The 19,137-nt window shown below is 41.0% G+C and overlaps 1 protein-coding gene across 5 annotated transcripts in view; it reads right to left on the bottom strand.

Annotated features, from left to right (window-relative positions):
- Nucleotides 1–19,137, bottom strand: part of LOC144493612 (nuclear receptor coactivator 7-like) — a 92,059-nt gene that overhangs the window by 42,167 nt on the left and 30,755 nt on the right. For all 5 annotated transcript variants that reach the window (XM_078212814.1, XM_078212816.1, XM_078212817.1 and 2 more), the window contains one exon: nt 8,753–9,024. In XM_078212814.1, the coding sequence (XP_078068940.1) occupies nt 8,753–9,024 (272 nt within the window). The remainder of the gene's footprint in view (nt 1–8,752; nt 9,025–19,137) is intronic.

The raw sequence follows: 19,137 nt of genomic DNA, 5'->3' as shown, positions 1-19,137 counted from the left end.
GAAAGGATGCAAGACTGAAACTCAGTAGGTGAAAAAGTGAAAGAGAGACAGAGAGAGATAGATAGATAGAAACAAACTGCAGGAGCATGGGAGAGCAAAACACACCAACTAGATGGTGGGGGACGAGAGAAATAGATTGAGAGGGATGGAAAGAGAAGGCAACACAAACTGCAGGAAAGGCAACTTCAGAGCTGGAAGCACAACAGAAGGAACTGGCAGAATGGTTTTCACTTGGTGACTCATACATCACAAGCAACAAGAGTAGATAGCTGAGGCAGGGACAAGGACATGGTAATAGGTAGCCATTCAGCCCTTTATGTCATTGGTATTTAGAAATTAGTCAGTCTTGGTTTTAAACATACGCTGAGTGAGCTTCCACTGTTCTTTGGGATAGAAAATTCCAAAGATCTACAAAGAGGAAAAGTACAGCACAGGAACAGGCTCTTCGGCCCTCCAAGCCTATGCCGATCACGACGCCTTAACTAAACTACAAAAAAAAACCTTCTGCCCTTACTCAGTCCATATCCCTCTAGTCCCTCCCTATTCATGCACCCATCCACTTTCCCCGCACATCTCCCTTAAACTTTCTCCCTCTCACCTTGAACCTGTGCCCCTTTGTAATTGACACTTCCACCCGGAGGAAAAAGCCTCTGACTATCCACCCTGTCTATGCCTCTCAATTTTATAGACCTCTATCAGATCTCTTCTCAGCCTCCGTCTTTCCAGTGAAAACAATCCTATTTATTCAATCTCTCCTCATAGCCAACACCCTGAAGACCAGGCAACATCCTGGTGAACCTTCTTTGCACTCTCTCAAAGCTTCCACGTCCTTCTGGTAGAGTGACGATCAGAACAGCATGCAATGCTCCAAACATGGCCTAACCAAAGTTCTATAAAGCTGCAACATGATTTCCCAACTCTTGTACTCAATGGAGGCAAGCTTGCCATATGCCCTCTTAATCACCTTGGCCACCTGCATTGCCATTTTCAGCAAACTGTGGACCTGCATGCCCAGATTCCTCTGTATGTTAATATTCCTAAGGGTTCTGCCATTTACAGTATAATTCACACCTAATTTGATCTTCCAAAATGCATCACTTCGCATTTGTCCGGATTAAACGCCATCTGTCATTTCTGTGCCCAAGTCTCCAATCTATCTATATCCTGTTACATCCTCTGACAATCCCTGGGCCAATAGCAACTCCATCAATCTTCGTGTCATCCGCAAACTTACTAATCAAAGCACCCACATTTTCCTCCAGACCAGTTATATATACTACAAACACCAGAAGTCCCAGCACTGATCGCTGCGGAACACCACTAGCTACAATCTTCATTCTAAAGAAAACACCCTTCCACCGCTACTCTGTCTTCTGTGACCAAGCCAGTTCTGTATCCATCTAGCCAGCCCACCCCAAATCCCATGTGATTTTAGTTTTTGTACCAGTCTGCCATGCGGGACCTTATCAAACACCTTACTAAAATCCATATAAACTACATCCACAGCACTTCCCTCAATTATTTGTTAGCTCTTCAAAAAACCTCAACTAAATTGATGAGATATGGTCTTCCCCATACAAAGCCATGCTACTTGTCTCTAACTAGTCAATTTTCTTCCAAGCATGCATACATCCTGTCCCTCATACCTTTTCCAAAAGATTCCCCAGCACTGACGTCAGGCTCACTAGCCTATAATTTCCTGGATTATCCCTGCTTCCTTTCTTAAACAAGGGAGCAACGCTGGCTATTCTCCAATCCTCTGGAACCTCACCTGTGGTCAAAGAGGATGTGAAGATATCTGTTAAAACCCCAGCTATTTACTCCCGTGACTCCCACAATTACCTGGGATAGATCCCATCCGGGCCCAGGGACTTGCAATTTAGGATCCCCAATGCTTCCTCCTTCGATATATTGACATTCTCTAGAGCATTCACACACCTATCCCTGACCTCAACATCCATCATGCCCTTCTCCTTGGTGAATACTGATACAAGTATTCATTAAGGATCTCACCCACTTCCTGTGGCTCCATGCATAACTCCCCTCCATTGTCCTTGTGTGGACCTACTCTTTCTCTTGCTCCTAACATATGCATAAAAAGCCTTAGGATTCTCCTTGACCCTGTTTGCTAAAGACATTTCACGGCCCCTTATAGCCCTCCTAATTCCGCATTCAAGTTCCTTCCTACTTTCACTATACTCAAAAGCTTCATCAGTTTTTAAATGCCTAGACCTATCGTATGCTTTTTTCCTTTTGACTAAGCTAACAATTTATCTTGTCATCCATGGTTCCCGAATCCTGCCATTTCTATCCTTAATTTTTGCGGGGACGTGCCTGTCCTGCACTTCAACCAACTAGCCTTGAAAAGCCTCCCACATGTCAGACGTGGATTTGCCCTCAAATAGCTGCCCCCAATCCACATTCCTCAGTTCCTGTCTAATTTGGATGTAATCGGCTTTTGCCCAATTAAGTACCCTGGCCCGAGGGCCACTCTTATTCTTATCCATGACTACCTGAAATCTTATGGAATTATGGTCGCTAAGCCCAAAATGATCTCCCATCGATCACCTGGCCCAGCTCATTCCCCATTACCAAGTCTAGTATGGCCCCCTCCCTGGTTGGATTGTCAGCATATTGTGTCAAAAAGCCCTCCTGGACACACCCTAACAAACTGCTCTTCATCCGAGTCCCTGGCTCTAAGGGAGTAACCAGTCAATATGGGGGAAGTTAAAGTCACCCACCACCACTACCCTGCTTTTTTCACTCCTTTCCAGTATCTGACTACACAACTGTTCCTTTGTCCCCTGCGGGCTGTTGGGAGGTCTATAGTACACTCCCAACATTGTGATTTCACCCTTCTTATTCCTGAGCTCCACCCATAATGCCTCAGTACAAGATCCCTCCAATGCGTCCTCCCTCAACACAGCTGCGATATGCTCCCTAATCAGCATGCAATTCTCCCACCCCTTTTGCTTCCCCTTCTGTCCCATCTAAAACAATGATATTTCAGAATGTTAAGTTGCCAGGCCTGTCCCTCCTTTAACCATATCTCCGTAATCACAATAACATAATTTCATGCAGTAATTCAGGCTCTCAATTCATCTGTCTTACCCGTTATACTTCTTGCCTGCTCTTACTCTGCACTATATGTTTATCCCCGTCTCACTTTCCCCCCCCAGTCCCTACACTTACTGGCTTGCTGTTCAGGTTCCCTCAAGTAAAAACATATTCTCCTCATCTCGGTCCTAAATGGCTTCCCTTTATTTTGAAAGTGTGCCTCCTGGTTCTAGGCTCCCAAATCAGGGAAAACATCCATCTTACCTGCATGAAACAACAGCTAATATCAGTCTCTCAGGAACCTCTCACACACCTATATAAAGATCCTTTGTTGTATACTAGCTGCACATGAGTGGAAGCCCTCGTGGTTTACGAATTATCCTGGATGATTTAAGAGTGCCCTAATTGCAACATGTGCTGTCAATGGCCCCAATACCTACGGGAAGCAAGCTCACCCCCGACTGGCATTATCGCAAGCAAAGTTGACATAATTGTTTACCCTGGCAAACAAGCCATCACCTGTCTTACAAATTTGTGTGCATAACCTGCAAGTTCCTGCAAATATTCTCAGTAGCATCATGGAAGGAACCAAAGACAAGCTGAGGGTGGTGACTTAGTCAATAGGGTAATTTGGCAGCAGGTCTTGTTCAAGCAGATTGCAAATGTTTGTCACCGCCTTACGAGACTGAGTCTCCTGAGGCACTGGTGTCCTGATATGTCAAGAAAGTTCATCCTCTGCCTGTTGACCTGTGTACCAGATATAGCCTTCAGCAAGTTCCATCTCTGCTGATTCCTTCTTACCTGTGAGGTGGCAGATGTGTAAGCACTGTTCCAGCTGGTGCTGCTCTTGCTCATACTGGGTCATCTTGGTTCTCATGAAGTACCAACACCGCATAAGCAGCAAACATGCTCCTGTCTACATCAATGGGGACGAAGTAGAAAGGATCGAGAGCTTCAAGTTTTTAGATGTCCAGATGATCAACAATCTGTCCTGGTCCCCCCAATGCTGACACTATAGTTAACAAAGCCCACCAATGCCTCTACTTTCTCAGAAGGAGGAGGAGTCTCACCAACTTTTACAGATGCACCATAGAAAGCATTCTTTCTGGTTCTTTCACAACTTGGTGTGGCTCCTGCTTTGCCCAAGACCTCAAGGAACTACAAAAGGTCGTGAATGTAGCCCAATCCATCACACAAACCAACCTCCCATCCACTGACTCTGTCTACACTTCCCGCTGCCTCGGCAAAGCAGCCAGCATAAATAAGGATCCCACGTACCCTGGACATTCTCTCTTCCACCTTCTTCCTTCGGAAAAGGATACAAAAGTCTGAGGTCACGTACCAACCATCTCAAGAACAGTTCTTCCCTGCTGCTGTCAGACTTTTGAATGGACTTACCTTGCATTAAGTTGATCTTCCTCTACACCCAAGCCATGACTATAACAATACATTCTGCACTCTCTCGTTTCCTTCTCTATGAACGGTATGTTTTGTCTGTATCGCGCGCAAGAAACAATACTTTTCACTGTATGTTAATACATGTGACAATAATAAATCAAATCAAACAGAGTGATCTGATGGATCAAAGATCCATAGAAATCCTAACATTGAAAGCTGTCACAGTTATCACTCAACACAAGTAGCATGAACAAAATCTTTCATACAAACGGCATAGAGAGCAGCTGTGTTCAGTACTGACTGACATCTTTTTCCATTCTTGTCTTCAACCCCTTAATTACAGCTGTGTGCTCATCTTGCTTTTACTGACAAGTTCCAGGAAAAGCCATGGATCCACAATTAAATCACAAAGGCCATGTTACTGTTCATGCGATTCACAACATGCTTCCTGAAGGGATTGCTCTCAGATAGCTGAACACATTGGGGTTAAATGCAGAAGTTGGAGAGCTGCAGTCAGCTTCCCAATGTACTTTCAACTTCCCCGGTTTTAAACATCTTCAACATTCACTCACTCTACCACCAGTGCAGAGAGGCAGAAGTGTGTACTACCTGCAGCAATTCACCAAGGATCCTTCAACAGTACCTTCCAAACCCACAACCTCCTTGAAAGACAATGACAATAAATACATGAGAAGGTCACCACCTGCAAGTTTCCCTCAAAGTGATATTGCCATTCCTTCACCGTCATTGGATCAAAATGCTGCAACTCCATTCTGTGGGTGTACATACACCAAAGGAACTGCAGCAGCTTAAAAAGATGGCTCACCACCAACTTCAAGCGTAATTAGCAATAGACAACAAATGCCAGCCTCAGCAGCGACACCCACACCCCATGAAACAACTTAAAAATCATGTTCCTACACAATAAAATTGCTTCCATTCCTTCCACAGATGAGTTCTGAAGTTATTGCCCTCTAAGTACAGATGGTGTTTTCTGATTCTACTGCTCCGAACAAAGTGAAACAGTTCATCATGATTTACATTTAGCCCCTACGGAATCCCAGAAAAGCAAACAAATCATTTGTGAACCTTTAAAGAATGATGTACTGACCACATGCTTCAATTCCATTCATGGTAAGTATATGTATATTTAGCGTTAGACTTGTCCACTTGCATAATATGACACTTAGCTAAAATGGATATTTTGAGGATCCATTTCCTCAATTAATCAGAGATATATCTGCAGTACACTTGCGCACACTACACAATCTAACAATTACACACAGCTTTGTATCGTTCACTCATTTGTTGAATATTCCCAACATCTGCCTCCAAGTCATTAATGAAACTAATAAAGAAGAACGATCCTAACACCAGGACATGTGGGACATCAGTGGTAACTGGTCTCCAAACCATCCAAATCCAACAACAATGGTATACCATTAAACTAATTTAGCAGGGGGATGCGACACAGAGTAGCTGTACAGTTGGGAGAGGTTCAGCCAAATATAGAAGGAAAACTAGGTCAGTCCAGCAGGCAGGAAAGGCATGGGCATGATAAGGCACATCATAGAATCCCTACAGTGAAGAGGAGGCCATTTGGCTCATTGGGTCTGCACCTACTCTGACAGAATATCTTACTCAAGCGATCTCCCCTGCCCTCTCTCTTTTACCCCACACATTTTCCATGGCTAATCCATCTAACCTACCGATCTTGGGACATATGGTAGGATTGGAAGATAAATTGCTTCTATTTCAATGCAAGGAGCCTGTCTGGTAAGGCAGATGAACTTAGAGCATTGATCAGCATGTGGAAATTCAATATCATTGCAATCACTGAGACATAGTTGAAAGAAGGGCACGACTGGCAACTCAACATTCCAGGGTATAGAAGTTTCAGGTGGAGGGGGGAGCCTTTATACTAAAGGCCTCCCAACAGTCAAGGGGAGATAGAGAAGCAGATATGGAGGTAAATCAGAAAGGTGCAAGAGAAATGGGTTATAGTAGTAGGGGATTTCAACTTTGCTAATGTTAACTGAAATTGCCTTAGTGTGAAAGGGTTAGATTGAGTGGAATATTAGAAGCGCATCCAGGAGAGTTTTTAATGCCAGTACGTGGCTAGTCCTGCTAGGGAAGGGCAGTGTTGGACCGAATCCTAGGGAATGAAGCCAGATAAGTGATTGAAGTGTCAGTGGGCGAGCAATTTTTTAAAATGCGAAATCGAGGTTCAAGGCCTATGTGTTCCTTTTAGAGTGAAGGGCAAGGGCGACAAGTCCAGGGAAACCTGGATGTCAAGGGATATTGAGGGTTTGATAAAAAAAAAGCATAAAGCGCCAAAAACAAGGAAGGTCCTTCAGGAGTATAGTGAGTGTAGGGGTGAGCTCAAAAAGGAAATTAGGACGGTATGGGGGGGCACGAAATATCACTGGTAAGTATATTAAGTGCAAGAGGATAACCAGGGAAAGACTGGAGCCCATTAGAGACCAAAGGGGCAATCTGTGCATGAAGCCAGACGATGTGGGCGAGGTCTTATATGAATATTTTTCATCTATATTCACTGAGAAAGACATCGTAGCTGGAGATTTCAGTTGGGACGGTGAAGTTCTAGAACATGTTAAGATTAATAAGGATGAGGTATTAGATGTTTTAATGGGCATAAAGGTGCATAATTCCCCAATTCCCTGAGATATATCCCAGGCTGCTATGGGGAGCAAAGGAGGAGATCGAAGGGGCCTGACAAAGAGATTTAAATCTTCGCTGGCCACGGGTTAAGTGCCAGATGACTGGAGGATAGTTAACATGGCATCTTTATTCCAGAAGAGCAGCAGGGATAAGCCAGGTAATTACAGGCCAGTTAATGTCAGTGGTAGGAAAACAATTGTTAAAAATTCTGAGGGACAGGATTAATCAACACTTGAAAAAGCAAGGATTGATCAGGAATAGTTAGCATGATTTGATGGTGGGAGATTCTGTCTAAGTTAATGGAGTTTTTTGAAAAGGTAAATAAATATATTGATGAGGGTACTCATTTGATGTGGTTTATATGGACTTCAGTAAGGCCTTTGACAAGGTCCCACTTGAAGATTGGTCCAAAAGGTTAGAGCCCATGGGATTCAAGGCAAGTTGGATGCAAAATTGGCATGGGATGATGAAGGAATGATGGTGGAAGGTTGCTTTTGTGATTGGAAGCCTGTGACCAGTGGTGTAACACAGGGATTGGTGCTGGCAGCCTTGCTGTTTATTTACATTTACTTGAATGCGCATGTAGAAGGTATAATTAGTAAGTTTGCAGATGACACAAAAACTGGTAGTGTGGATAGCCCTAGGCTTTAGACAGATATTGATCAGTTGGTACAGTGGGCAGAGCAATGGCAGATGGAATTTAATCCTAATAAACGTAAGGTGATGCATTTTGGGAGATTTAAAAAGGGCAGAATATAAACAACGAACAGTGGGTTCCGAGGGAGTATTGAGGAACAAAAGGACCTTCGTGTACAAGTGCATAGATCCCTGAAGGTGGCAGCACAGGTAGGTAGGATGGTGAAAAAGGTATACAGAGTCCTTGCCTTCATTAGCCAGGACATTGAATGTATGAGCAGGGAGGTCTAGGTACAACTTTATAAAACATTGGTTAGGCTACAGCTGAAAAAAAACATGTACAGTTCTGGTCGCCAGACTCTCTGAAGGACTTGATTGCACTGGAGAGGGTGAGGAAATTCACCAGGATGTTGCCTGGGATGGCAAGTTTTAACTATGGTGAAGAAACTGGATAGGGTGGGTTTGTTTTCCCTGATGCAGAGGAGGCTGAGCGGGGATTTGGTAGAGGTATGCAAAATTATGAGACACATAAATAAGGTAGATTGTAATGCCTAAGACCAGAGGGCATATTTATAAGCTGAGTAGTAAGTGGTTTAGAGGAGAACTGAGGAAATTATTTTTCACCCAGAGGGTGATGGAAATATGGACTGTGCTGCCCGAGAGGGTGCAACATTTAGGAAGCATCTGGACGAGCATTTAAATCACCAAGGCATAGTAGGCTATAGACCAAGTGCTGGAAAATGAGATTAGTTTCTATTAGTTGATCACTTAAAGGTTTTGAATTAGTCAGATGCCAATCAGCTGTTAGTGAGAGAAAAGCATACATCTACTTGCAAACCTTTCTAACTCTACAAATAAAGCTAGCAAAAATAATTAATTTGCAATGCTACCATGAATACTTTTCCATCATGCAACTTCAACTAGATAAAGAAATATTTTGACTATCAAACGTGAGCCAAGATCCTCTGCAGTTACTTACCAGACAAGTAAAAATTCTTGAGCTCTGCACGTCGGATTTCTTTCCTTTCAGCAGTTTTTCTTTTATTGTTTTCGGCAGTATTGTCCCCTGTTCTCAAAGAACTTTTTGAATTATCCATAACCTTTTCGTGATCAACCAAATGTAGTGAAGTTATATTGAAGCTTTCTTTGGAAACATCTTGACCAGCTTGTATTTTGAGAGACAGTTTATCAGCCTTGCAACCTGAAGTTTCTTCTTCCTTCTGTTTCAGTTGCTTTGTTTTTTTCTTCAGCCTTAAGTATAAGATTAATGAATATTTGTTAAAAAGTTAAGTGAAACTTGGATACACAGAAATTTTACCAATTATGAAAGCTATGATTCATTGTGTGAAGGCCAGAACTGATTCCGAATAAGAAACAGGCAGCACGTGTGAATATCCTTCCATGTACCTGTCTAACAAAATTTTATCAATCTCACATTTGAAACTGGCTTACACAATTTTGTTAGGTTCTATATTTCACCTACCTTGTGAGAGAAATAATGCTTGTTGACATCACCACTAAATGGCCTAATTTTCAGTTTATACATTCTTATTCTGAACTTAGTGCACCCAAGAAAATAATTTCCCTCTACCTACCTGTCAAAAGCGTTTACCAATCTTAAATACCTCAATTACATCACGTATTAATTTTCTATACTCGAGGGAATGCAAGCCCAGTCCATGCAACTTATCCTCAGGATTCAACCCTTTTAGTCCCAATATCATTCTGGTGAACCTGTGCTTCACTCCCTCTAGACCAATATATCCTTCTATGTGCAGTGCCAGAACTTTGCACAAGACACCACGATTGGTCTAACCAGAGTTTTACATAACTGCAGCAGAACTACCAATGTTCTGTATTCTAACCAACTTGAAATCCAATAATTTAATCATTTTAATTGCTTTTGTACTCGTCCATTAGTTTTGAGAGATTTCTGTAATGGACTTCTAAATCTCCCTGGTCCTCCACAGTTCTTAGCTCTTCACCATTTAGAAAAGTCTGACCTATCTTTTTTCAGCCCCAAGGGAATGACTTTGCACTCCCTCACCTTGAAAACACATCAAAATAGTTTTGCCCATTCAGTTATCAATGTCTCTTTGTAACTGTCTGCTCCCAGCTATACTATTTGCTGTGTCACCTTTACTTGGTGTCTTCAGTAAAATTAGGTATAAAACACTATTCTTCCATCCAAGTCATTAATAAATAAGGAAAAGCTGAGGGCCCACTACAGTTTCCATGGCTCATCACTAGTCACATCCTGCCAACTGACTGGAATATTCTTCTCTTTGTCCAACCATTTAATCAGGACATGAGAATTCCACTGTTTTTCTTCAAACAGTGCACAGAATCTTTTACACAATAGAACGCAAGTTAATGTCTCATTTGAAAGTCAGCACCTCCAACAATATAGTACTACCAGTCAAAAAACATCAACCTAGATTTTGTGCATTGCCCTTAAGTTGGAGCTTTAACCCACTACATGGTGACTCAGAGGAATTCCTGGCAAACAAACATCAAATGCAGCACTGTTCTCCACAACAGTAACTTAAGCTTAAATAACATGGCCTACACATCTGATTAATTCTTGCTTACAAAATATTCAGCTAAGTGACATTTCTGTAAACAAGCCCAATATAATGGCATAATCCTGAGTGGATTTAAACTCAACATTACTGCTGATTCTAACTCAGAATAAACTGCACATTCAGTTCCTTCATTAATTGTTGACTTCTGCCCTGTCATAGTGGGCCATTCAACTTTGAACTTACACTTTTGGCTGTGAAAAAACAAGGTCACCTTGCCAAATAGCTGTGCTGTCACTAGCCATCAGTTCCCCTCTTACAAACGTAGGACAATTCTCTTTCTCAAATCTTACTGGAGGCAAATAGAAAGTCAGCATTTACGATACATTCCTCCAGTAAGCCACACAAATCATTAACATTAAAAGAATGCATCTATCCACAATAGATTAAAGACATGTACTCCATTTCATACTTGACACAGAGAAATGTACAGTATTTTAATTTTAAATGGAAGATTTTGGCTTAGACATGCATCAAAAAAAACTAGAACAGTGTAAGCAGTGATTGACATTTCAGTGCATCTTTTTCTGCAGCAGAAATAAAAGCCATTTAAAAGCCGCATTGCAATGCCTGGTAAATTCACACTGCCCTGTAAAAGCATCAGTCTCCTATGTGTAACGAGAGTAACAGCACATATTAAATTGTCATTGTTAGCTGTATAAATGGAAGAGTTAATCTACTACAGGATGAGTTTCAATGAGCTGAATTTGGTATCTGCTACCGCACAAACAGGTTACAGTTAACTATTCAACTTTTCAAATTGAAGTGACTTAAAATTGTTAAGTCTACCAACCTACAGGCCAAAATCTGGAAATTTCATTTCACTCTTGTTCTCAGCAGTGCCAAACTTGAGTAAAGTGAGTAAAGTAATGAGAACCACTTGTCTCAATTTGTCTGTCAACAGGATATATGGGTCTACATAAATCTCCACCTCTGAGCAATGCTCCTTTCTTGATCTACTTCAGGTATCTTCAACACTTTTGGTTCAAACCTGAAGACATGATGGTGCCTCCACCATTTTCTCTCACCCTGTCCCCTCCACCTACAACAAAAGGAGCAACCAAAACCAGAAGCAATAAGACAGAGGCAAGGCTAAAAGAAAAATAACTGCCAATCAGCAAGATTGAGGTCATAAAGCACTTTTCCATGCAGCGAACGGTTAGAAGCTGGAATGCACTGCTGAGTGTGTGGTGGAAGCAGGTACAGCCGAGGCTTTCAAATGGGAATTGGGTTATCTGAAAAGGAAAAGTTTAGACAGGGCTACAAGACATCTGAAAGACAGGAACTATTTGAAAAATATGACACATTCAGACATTTTGACAAAGTATCAGCTGATCTTTTGGGAACTTAATTATTTTGATGAAAACATTTAGTGTGGCTTGAAAAAAAGCCCGAAATAGGAAATCACAATGAATCATAGGATGGTTGCAGCATCTGGCCTGTTGTGCCTGTCCTGGCCCTCTGAAGAAACATTTCACCTTGTGCCACTCCGTTACCTTTTCCCCATAGTCCTGCAAAGTATTCCTTTTCAGATAATGAGCCAATTCCCATTTGAAAGCCTCAACTGAGCCTGCCTCCACCATATCCAACTGCTCAATTAATGAAAATTATTTTCCTTATGACTCCAATGCTTCTTTTGCTAATTATCTTAAATCTGTACCTTATGGTTCTCGATCCTCTGAAGGGATACTTCACTGGACTTTTTGATTCTGGCCTACCGTTTCAAAAGGATTCATACCCATGTCATACACCCTCTGTAACCAACAGCAGAACTGACCTGATCCCACACGTACATGGTTCACTATCAGCCAATAGGCAGCGTGAGACAGGCCAGCCAAGATGCTACTCTATCTTCCATTCATGAGGCCCTGCTTTAGTGTCAAATAACTAAGTTTAAAACCTAACACATTTGGCAGTGAGCAGTTAGTCACCTATTCACTTAATTTGAGCACCACAGGTTCTGGCTCCTATTTAGATTAATTGAATGGTGACCCAAATGCTAGCTTGTTTCTGGATATTTTAACACTTTAAATTACATTATGGGTTTTTCACTTCTGGACACGTACGAATTTCAGCACATGCTCACAGAAGAGGAGTCACAATATATTAAGTGAAAAGTTCAGTGAGTCAGAAAACCAGCACATCAATAGAATCGGCTGCAATTAAAGCACCTGTTAAGTAAATGAGAAAAAAAAGGATGAGCACTTCATTACCAAATAAAAATACATGCTGTTGTTTTGTGCTGCAATCTTAACAAGATTGTGTGACTAATGCAGCTTAAACTGATGAAAAGTGTTGGGTCATTTTGTGTTGCCCTAGTAGAAGGCATCCAAAAAAAGAGCTTGCTATATCGAATTTGTTTTTAATTTGCAGGAAACAAATGGCAAAGTTTCTAATCAGGCTGATTATTTAATAATCAAGTTCATAAGTTTCTCCAATTTTGGTTCAAAATATCTGTTCATTTCAAAATAATGTGGAGATGCCGGCGTTGGACGGGGTAAACACAGTAAGAAGTCTAACAACACCAGGTTCAAGTCCATGTTGGACTTTAACCTGGTGTTGTTAGACTTCTTACTGCATTCCAAAATAAAACAGAACTAAACTAGTGTTTAATTGTCTAAACAATGTTGAATATGAACTTTAGTGTCCAGTGCAACGTCAGGTATGTAGGCTATCCAGCCAGACAAATGGCTGGTCAAAAACAAACAATATGTTCCTCCAACTGCTCATTATAGGCACAGTACTGACCGTACTCAAATATCCCACTCTTGCAAAACCCAAAACAAAACGCCACTATTAAATATAATTGTGATGAGACAGCACTTGCTGCACAATTATGAATGTGCAAAAAGCTACACGAACAATCAATTTAAGATACTTAGGTGAGCTCATAATGTGACTCATTTATACTTGATAGAGGTGACATACATTCACATGCAAGGTCTCATTACTTGCAAATAAAAATAAATATGGTTAAGCTTTGCATCTTTTTTGAATTGTCCAGAGGCATAGGGGCATTTTGTTCCCCATTGCTTTCTGCATGGCAACTCCTTGGCCAGAGCCAATCAGCAATTGTCAACCAATCAGCATCCTTTTCTCCTGTAGTATAATTTGTGTGCATTTGAAAATTGGTATTCTTGTATTTGTCCTGTTGAATGCAAGATGAGATCTTCCGCAATGTCTTTCTTTTCAGCATTAGACAAATGTTTGTGACGCATGGCAGATATGCAAGCTTTCAGATTTTACATATATAGTCAGAACGACTTACACTGTGCTAAATAATTACCAAGCAGGTAGTTCATTCCATTTGACAATAACATATGCATCAATTATAAACCAAGCTGCTTAAACCATGTTAAGTGCTCTGATTGTTTTGAGCAGTTTAAACAATTGCTTCTCCTTGTTAAAATACAAAGATCTGTGATTAAATCCTTTCAGGAAGCTTCACCATCACACAAAGACAATGGCACTTCATCAATTGTTACTTACATTTGCCTGCTACAGTGGTGAAACTGACTAGACCGCTGTATACTGCAGTTCTGAATGTTACTATAATCTTCCTATGCCCCAACTTGGATTAACTGTTACAAGAGCCAATGAGTAATCAATGTTAAATATGAATTAGCTACTTTAAAAAGCTTGACAGTTATTTAGTTATTATAGGTTCATAGAATTCCTACAGTGCAGAAGGAGGCCATTTGGCCCATCGAGTCAGCACCAACCCTCTTGACAGAGTACCTCACCCAGGCCCTTTCCACCAACCTGTCCCTGTAATCCCACAAATTTACCACGGCTAATCTATCTAACTGACTGTGACTGACAACATCCTTGGAATGTGGGAGGAAACCCACATGGGGAGAACGCACAAACTCCACACAATTACCCAAGGCCAGAATTGAACCCGGGTCTCTGGAGCTGAGGGGCACCAGTGCTAACCACTGTGCCACCATGCCGAACAAAATTTAATTATAAAGATATGCACAAAGTCATTGAAGGTGGCAGGGCAGGTTGACTGAGCAGTTAGTAAGGCATGCAGTATTCTGGGCTTTATTTATAAGGACACAGTACAAAAACAAGGTGGTCATGTTAGATTACACTAGTTTGGGCTCAGTTGGAGTGTTGTATCCAGCTCTGGGTGCCACACTTAGGAAAAATGTGAAGGCATTGGACAGAGTGCAGGTAAGATTCATGAGAATGGCTCCAAGGATGAGGAAATTTGGTTACAGAGCTACATTGGAGAAGTTGGGGACTTTTCCTTGGAGAAGGGAGGCTGAGTTGAGATATGAGAGATATATTCAAAATCATGAGGGATCTGGAAAGGTTAAAGAAACTGCTCCCATTGTTGGAAGGATCAAGAAATAAAAGGCACAGACTTAGTGACATAAGAAAAAAAATTTCACACAGTAAGTGGTTAGGATCTGGAATGCACTGAGAGTGTGGTGAAAGTAAGTTCAATCAAGGCATTGAAAAGGGGTTTGAACTGTTATCCAAGAAGGAAGAATGTGCAGGGTTACAGGGAGAAGGCCAAGGAATGGAACTCAGTGAATTGCTGAGAGCTGGTGCAGATATGACAGGCCAAATGACCTAACTGCGCTGTAGCAATTGTGATTCTGTAAAACACTGATGTATAATCACATATAGAGAGGAGTTCAATGCATCTCCCACCTGAAAACAGCCTTGCTGCAATGGCAGATGCAAGATAGCACTGTCCTGCACCACATTGCTCAATTTGAATTTTCACCTTTAATCAGAGCCCAGGTTCTCGATTCTTCTGCCCATAGAGCAGTTACTCTCCATCTACTCTGTCCAGACCTATAATGGTTTTGAGCGCTTTTATCAAATTTCTTTAATCATCAAGTTGCTGCAGCTCATGCAATATGTGTTCCCACAGGGCTGTTAAGTAGGTGTTCAATGGATTATGACCCAAAAATTAATGATAGTATGTGATTTCAAGATGGAGTTCTCATGCATCTGTTGTCCTTTTTGAAACCTTGGCAGTGCATCATGCAGCCAGGGTATATAGAGGAGGCAGGTAGATATTCATGACTGAAGGGGTGCTGATCAAGCCAATTGCTTTATCCTAGATGGTGCTGAGTTTCTTGAGCATTATTGCAGCAGAACCCATCAAGGCAAGTGACAAGTATTCTTTCACACTTTTGATTAATGCCTTGTAGTTGGTTAGGAAAATGTTTTGAGAAGCCACTAAGTTAGCTACTCACTACAGAATACAAACATTCTGACCTTCTCTTGTATCTACATATTTCTTTGGCTGGCTCTATTGAGTTTTTAGATCAATGGTGATTCCCATTTTGTTGATGGTGGGGCCCTGGCAATGATAATGCCATGGAATGTCATTAGGTGGTGGTTAGACTCACTCTTGTTTGACATGGCCACAATCAGTCACTTATGTAGCACTGAGTGTTACTTGGCACTTATCAGCAGCCCAAGGTTTAATATTTTCAGGTCTTGCTGCGTGATGGCATAGACTACTTTCTTATCTTAGGAACTGCTAATTGTTAACAAACTACTCCATTTCTGTCTTTATGATGAAAGTAGGGTCACTAATGAAGCAGCTGAAGGCAGTTGAGCATAGAATCTTATAGTATGAAACTCCGACAGTAACATTCTGGTACTGCAATAACTAGCCTCTAACAATCACAAAATGTAAACACAAGGCCAGATCCTAAAGTGCAGGAATCAGATCATATCCGTATTTGGGCCAAGGCTCAAATGAGATCTGGGGCTGAATGCTCCTTATAGAACACAAACTGAACATTAGTGAGGCACTAAGTGACTTGATAGCAATATCGATGACTCCTATCACTTTCTTGATGTTTGGGAGTAGATTGAAAGTACAATACCAGATTGGATTTATGCAGCTTTATGTAGACAAGACACACCTGAGAAAATTTTCCACACTGGTAGAGGCCATGTTGCTGATGCACTGAAATTCTTTAACTAAGGACATGGCTCATTCTGAAGCTTAGGTCTTCAGAATTACATTGTCATACCACAAGGAATTGTTGGAGCGTGTAGCCTTTCCTGTATCTAGCAACAACAGGGAAATTCAGATTTTTTTCAACTACTAAAAGGAAATATGATATAATTAAATGTATTTTTAATCTACTCCCAAACATTAGGAAAGTGATAGGAGTCATTGATATGGCTATCAAGTCGCTTAGTGCCTCACAAATGCTCAGTTTGTGTCCCAGCAGGATCATTCAACCCCAGATCTCATTTGAGCCTTGTTCAATAAAAAAACTTGAAGTTCAATTCGAATATGCTAGTGCAAGAAACTAGTTATCATAGCAATGAGTGGAGGTAACAAAAGCCATACAAGATACAGCAAAGCCATACTGTTGAACCCTACATGTTGTGGCTGGTCAAGAATTTATACAATTTAAACTAATCAGAAATAGTTTGATATATTGCAAGTGTGTACTTGTAACCATTGTTAATTATCTAGTAACACTAAATAAACTTAAACACCAAATTCTAATGCGATTATGATTTATCCAGCGATGTATTATATGATTTATCCAGCAATGTGTTAGAATGGAGATGGGTCACATCTGCAAGCAGTTTTCATCTTGTCAAAGGCTGCAAAAAATGGCTATAGCTTTTATAGTTACCAACAATCTGTTAATAAAGCAGACAGTGAACTTTAGCAGCCTACCTCTATACATGGGCCTGAGAAACAGCCGATTCAGGAACCACTTACATACTTAAATGCTCAGTAACATATTTTCATATTATGTGCAAGAGTGTACACAAGATAGCAACAAAAACTTTTTGTTTAAGACTTGCTCTGTAAGCCTGCTGGCCACTTTATGAATTTAACCATGCCCTTTGTGTGGCTTGATGTCAGAGAATTGGTGCACTGCTGCTCAATGCTGTGGAGCAGAGAAGAACCGCTCTGGAAAGGCTGCAATGCCACTAGAAGACTTGGGAGAAAAAGTTATTTTCTTCACGAAAGGAACACAATATCCCTATTTATGCCCATGTAAAGAAAACCTGCAACTTTCACCAAGTCTTCTCAAAGTACTGCTTGCTACTTTTTTAAAGCCACTTTACTTAGCTTCACAATGTCAGGACTGCTTTTTACTAATTCACTTGCAGAGCTGCAAAAAAAAGGCACAATTCAATCCAACACAATACAAAGGAAGTCCTCCATCACAAAGAGTAAACCATTCAGTGAAGGGAGCGCAAACCTGTCCAAGTGCTCTCTCTCCCTCACTCCTTTACCCAAGCCAAGGTCGAAGGCCGACAGAAATAAAAACAGGAAATATTCAGTATGCTAGGCCGCATCTGTGACAAGCCATCGACTTGAAATGTTAACTCTTCTCTCTTCACAGCTGCTACTTGACCTGAAGATTTATAACCTTCCTGTTCTTATTTCAGATTTCCAGCATCCGCAGTTTTCTGCTTTCCAATTAAAAGGTTAACAGTCCAGCCAAAAACTAATGCAAAGTAACAACACAGAAGTCGATGAGTCACCAAGGATTTAATTGATCCTTAGACCAGTTTTTATTCAGTGCTGTTTGAGCTGTCAGCGTTGTTGGAGCTGTGTTAGCCATTTTGAAATTATCAGTTTTTTGAATGACATAAATTGGCACATATGATAATCCAATACACATCACAACCAAATTTGTTGCTTGATTTATCCAGTAACATTCCCAAATAGAGCAGGATTAAGAAAGTAAGAGTGCTAGGGGATTCTAAAGTTAGGAGAACAGAAAGGCATTTCTGAGATCACGGTTGTGAATCCAGGATAGCAAGTTGCCCCCTGGTGCCAGGATCCAGGATAAAATCGAGTGACTGCAGAAATGGGTAAACAGTCACAGGTCATGAGACACAGTCTCCGAATAAGGGGCAGGTTATCCATCTCGGGCTGAGATGAGGACAAATTTCACTCAAAAGGGTGGTGAATTTTTAGAATTCTCTGCCTCAGAGGATTGCGGAGGTTCAGTCATGGAGTATATTCAAGACTGAGATTGAAAGATTTCTACAGATTGAAAACATTAAGGAATTCGAGGATAATGCAGGAAAATGGTTTTTAAAAGGCCAACTATGATCTCATTGACACACGCGCTGCCTAGTTCTTATGTTCTAGTGATCTATCAGAACAGTGCGTTTCAAAAGAAATGGGTAAACAGCTGAAGGGAAAAAAATTGCAGGGCTACAGGGAAAAGGGCCAAGTGGAACCAGTCAACGTGTTCTTGCAGAGTGTCAGCATGGATAGGACAGGCTGGAAGATGTCCTTCTGCACTGTAACCATTCTATATTCATGCCCTGTAGGACAGCAGGAATAAAAGATCATTGTGACATGGTGGGATATGGCTGGACTGCGAGTTAACACAAAAGCTTACATAATAAAACCTGAATTTATCCAACATTTCCCATTTTTACTACAAAACCTTACATGTCACAGCAGAATCTCATATCACCTAGATATATCCCTTTTCTTTTGATCAACAATCTGTATTGACTTTTATCCTGGCAACATGCCTCAAAGAGCTTGAGCAATTGAATGCAACCCACATTTTAATGTGGGCAAAGTGAGACAAAGTTGTCAACCAAACAAGAAATTGAAATCCATTTGAAATAATGGTTCTATACAACTAAATATTATGTTGAGTTTTCAGATAGTATCTTACTGTAAAAAATTTAAAACCAAACCTTGTTAAGCTTTTACATGTCGTAATAGCAATCTAATTGTATTCAATAGTTCCTTTCAAAATTTATGAAGCAACCACAGCTGAACAATAGAATTACTAATTAT

The sequence above is a fragment of the Mustelus asterias genome, chromosome 5, assembly GCF_964213995.1.
Source record: "Mustelus asterias chromosome 5, sMusAst1.hap1.1, whole genome shotgun sequence".
Taxonomy (NCBI): Eukaryota; Metazoa; Chordata; class Chondrichthyes; order Carcharhiniformes; family Triakidae; genus Mustelus; species Mustelus asterias.
The sequence above is the reverse complement of the archived record's forward strand: the minus strand, read 5'-3'. Positions and strand labels throughout refer to the sequence as shown.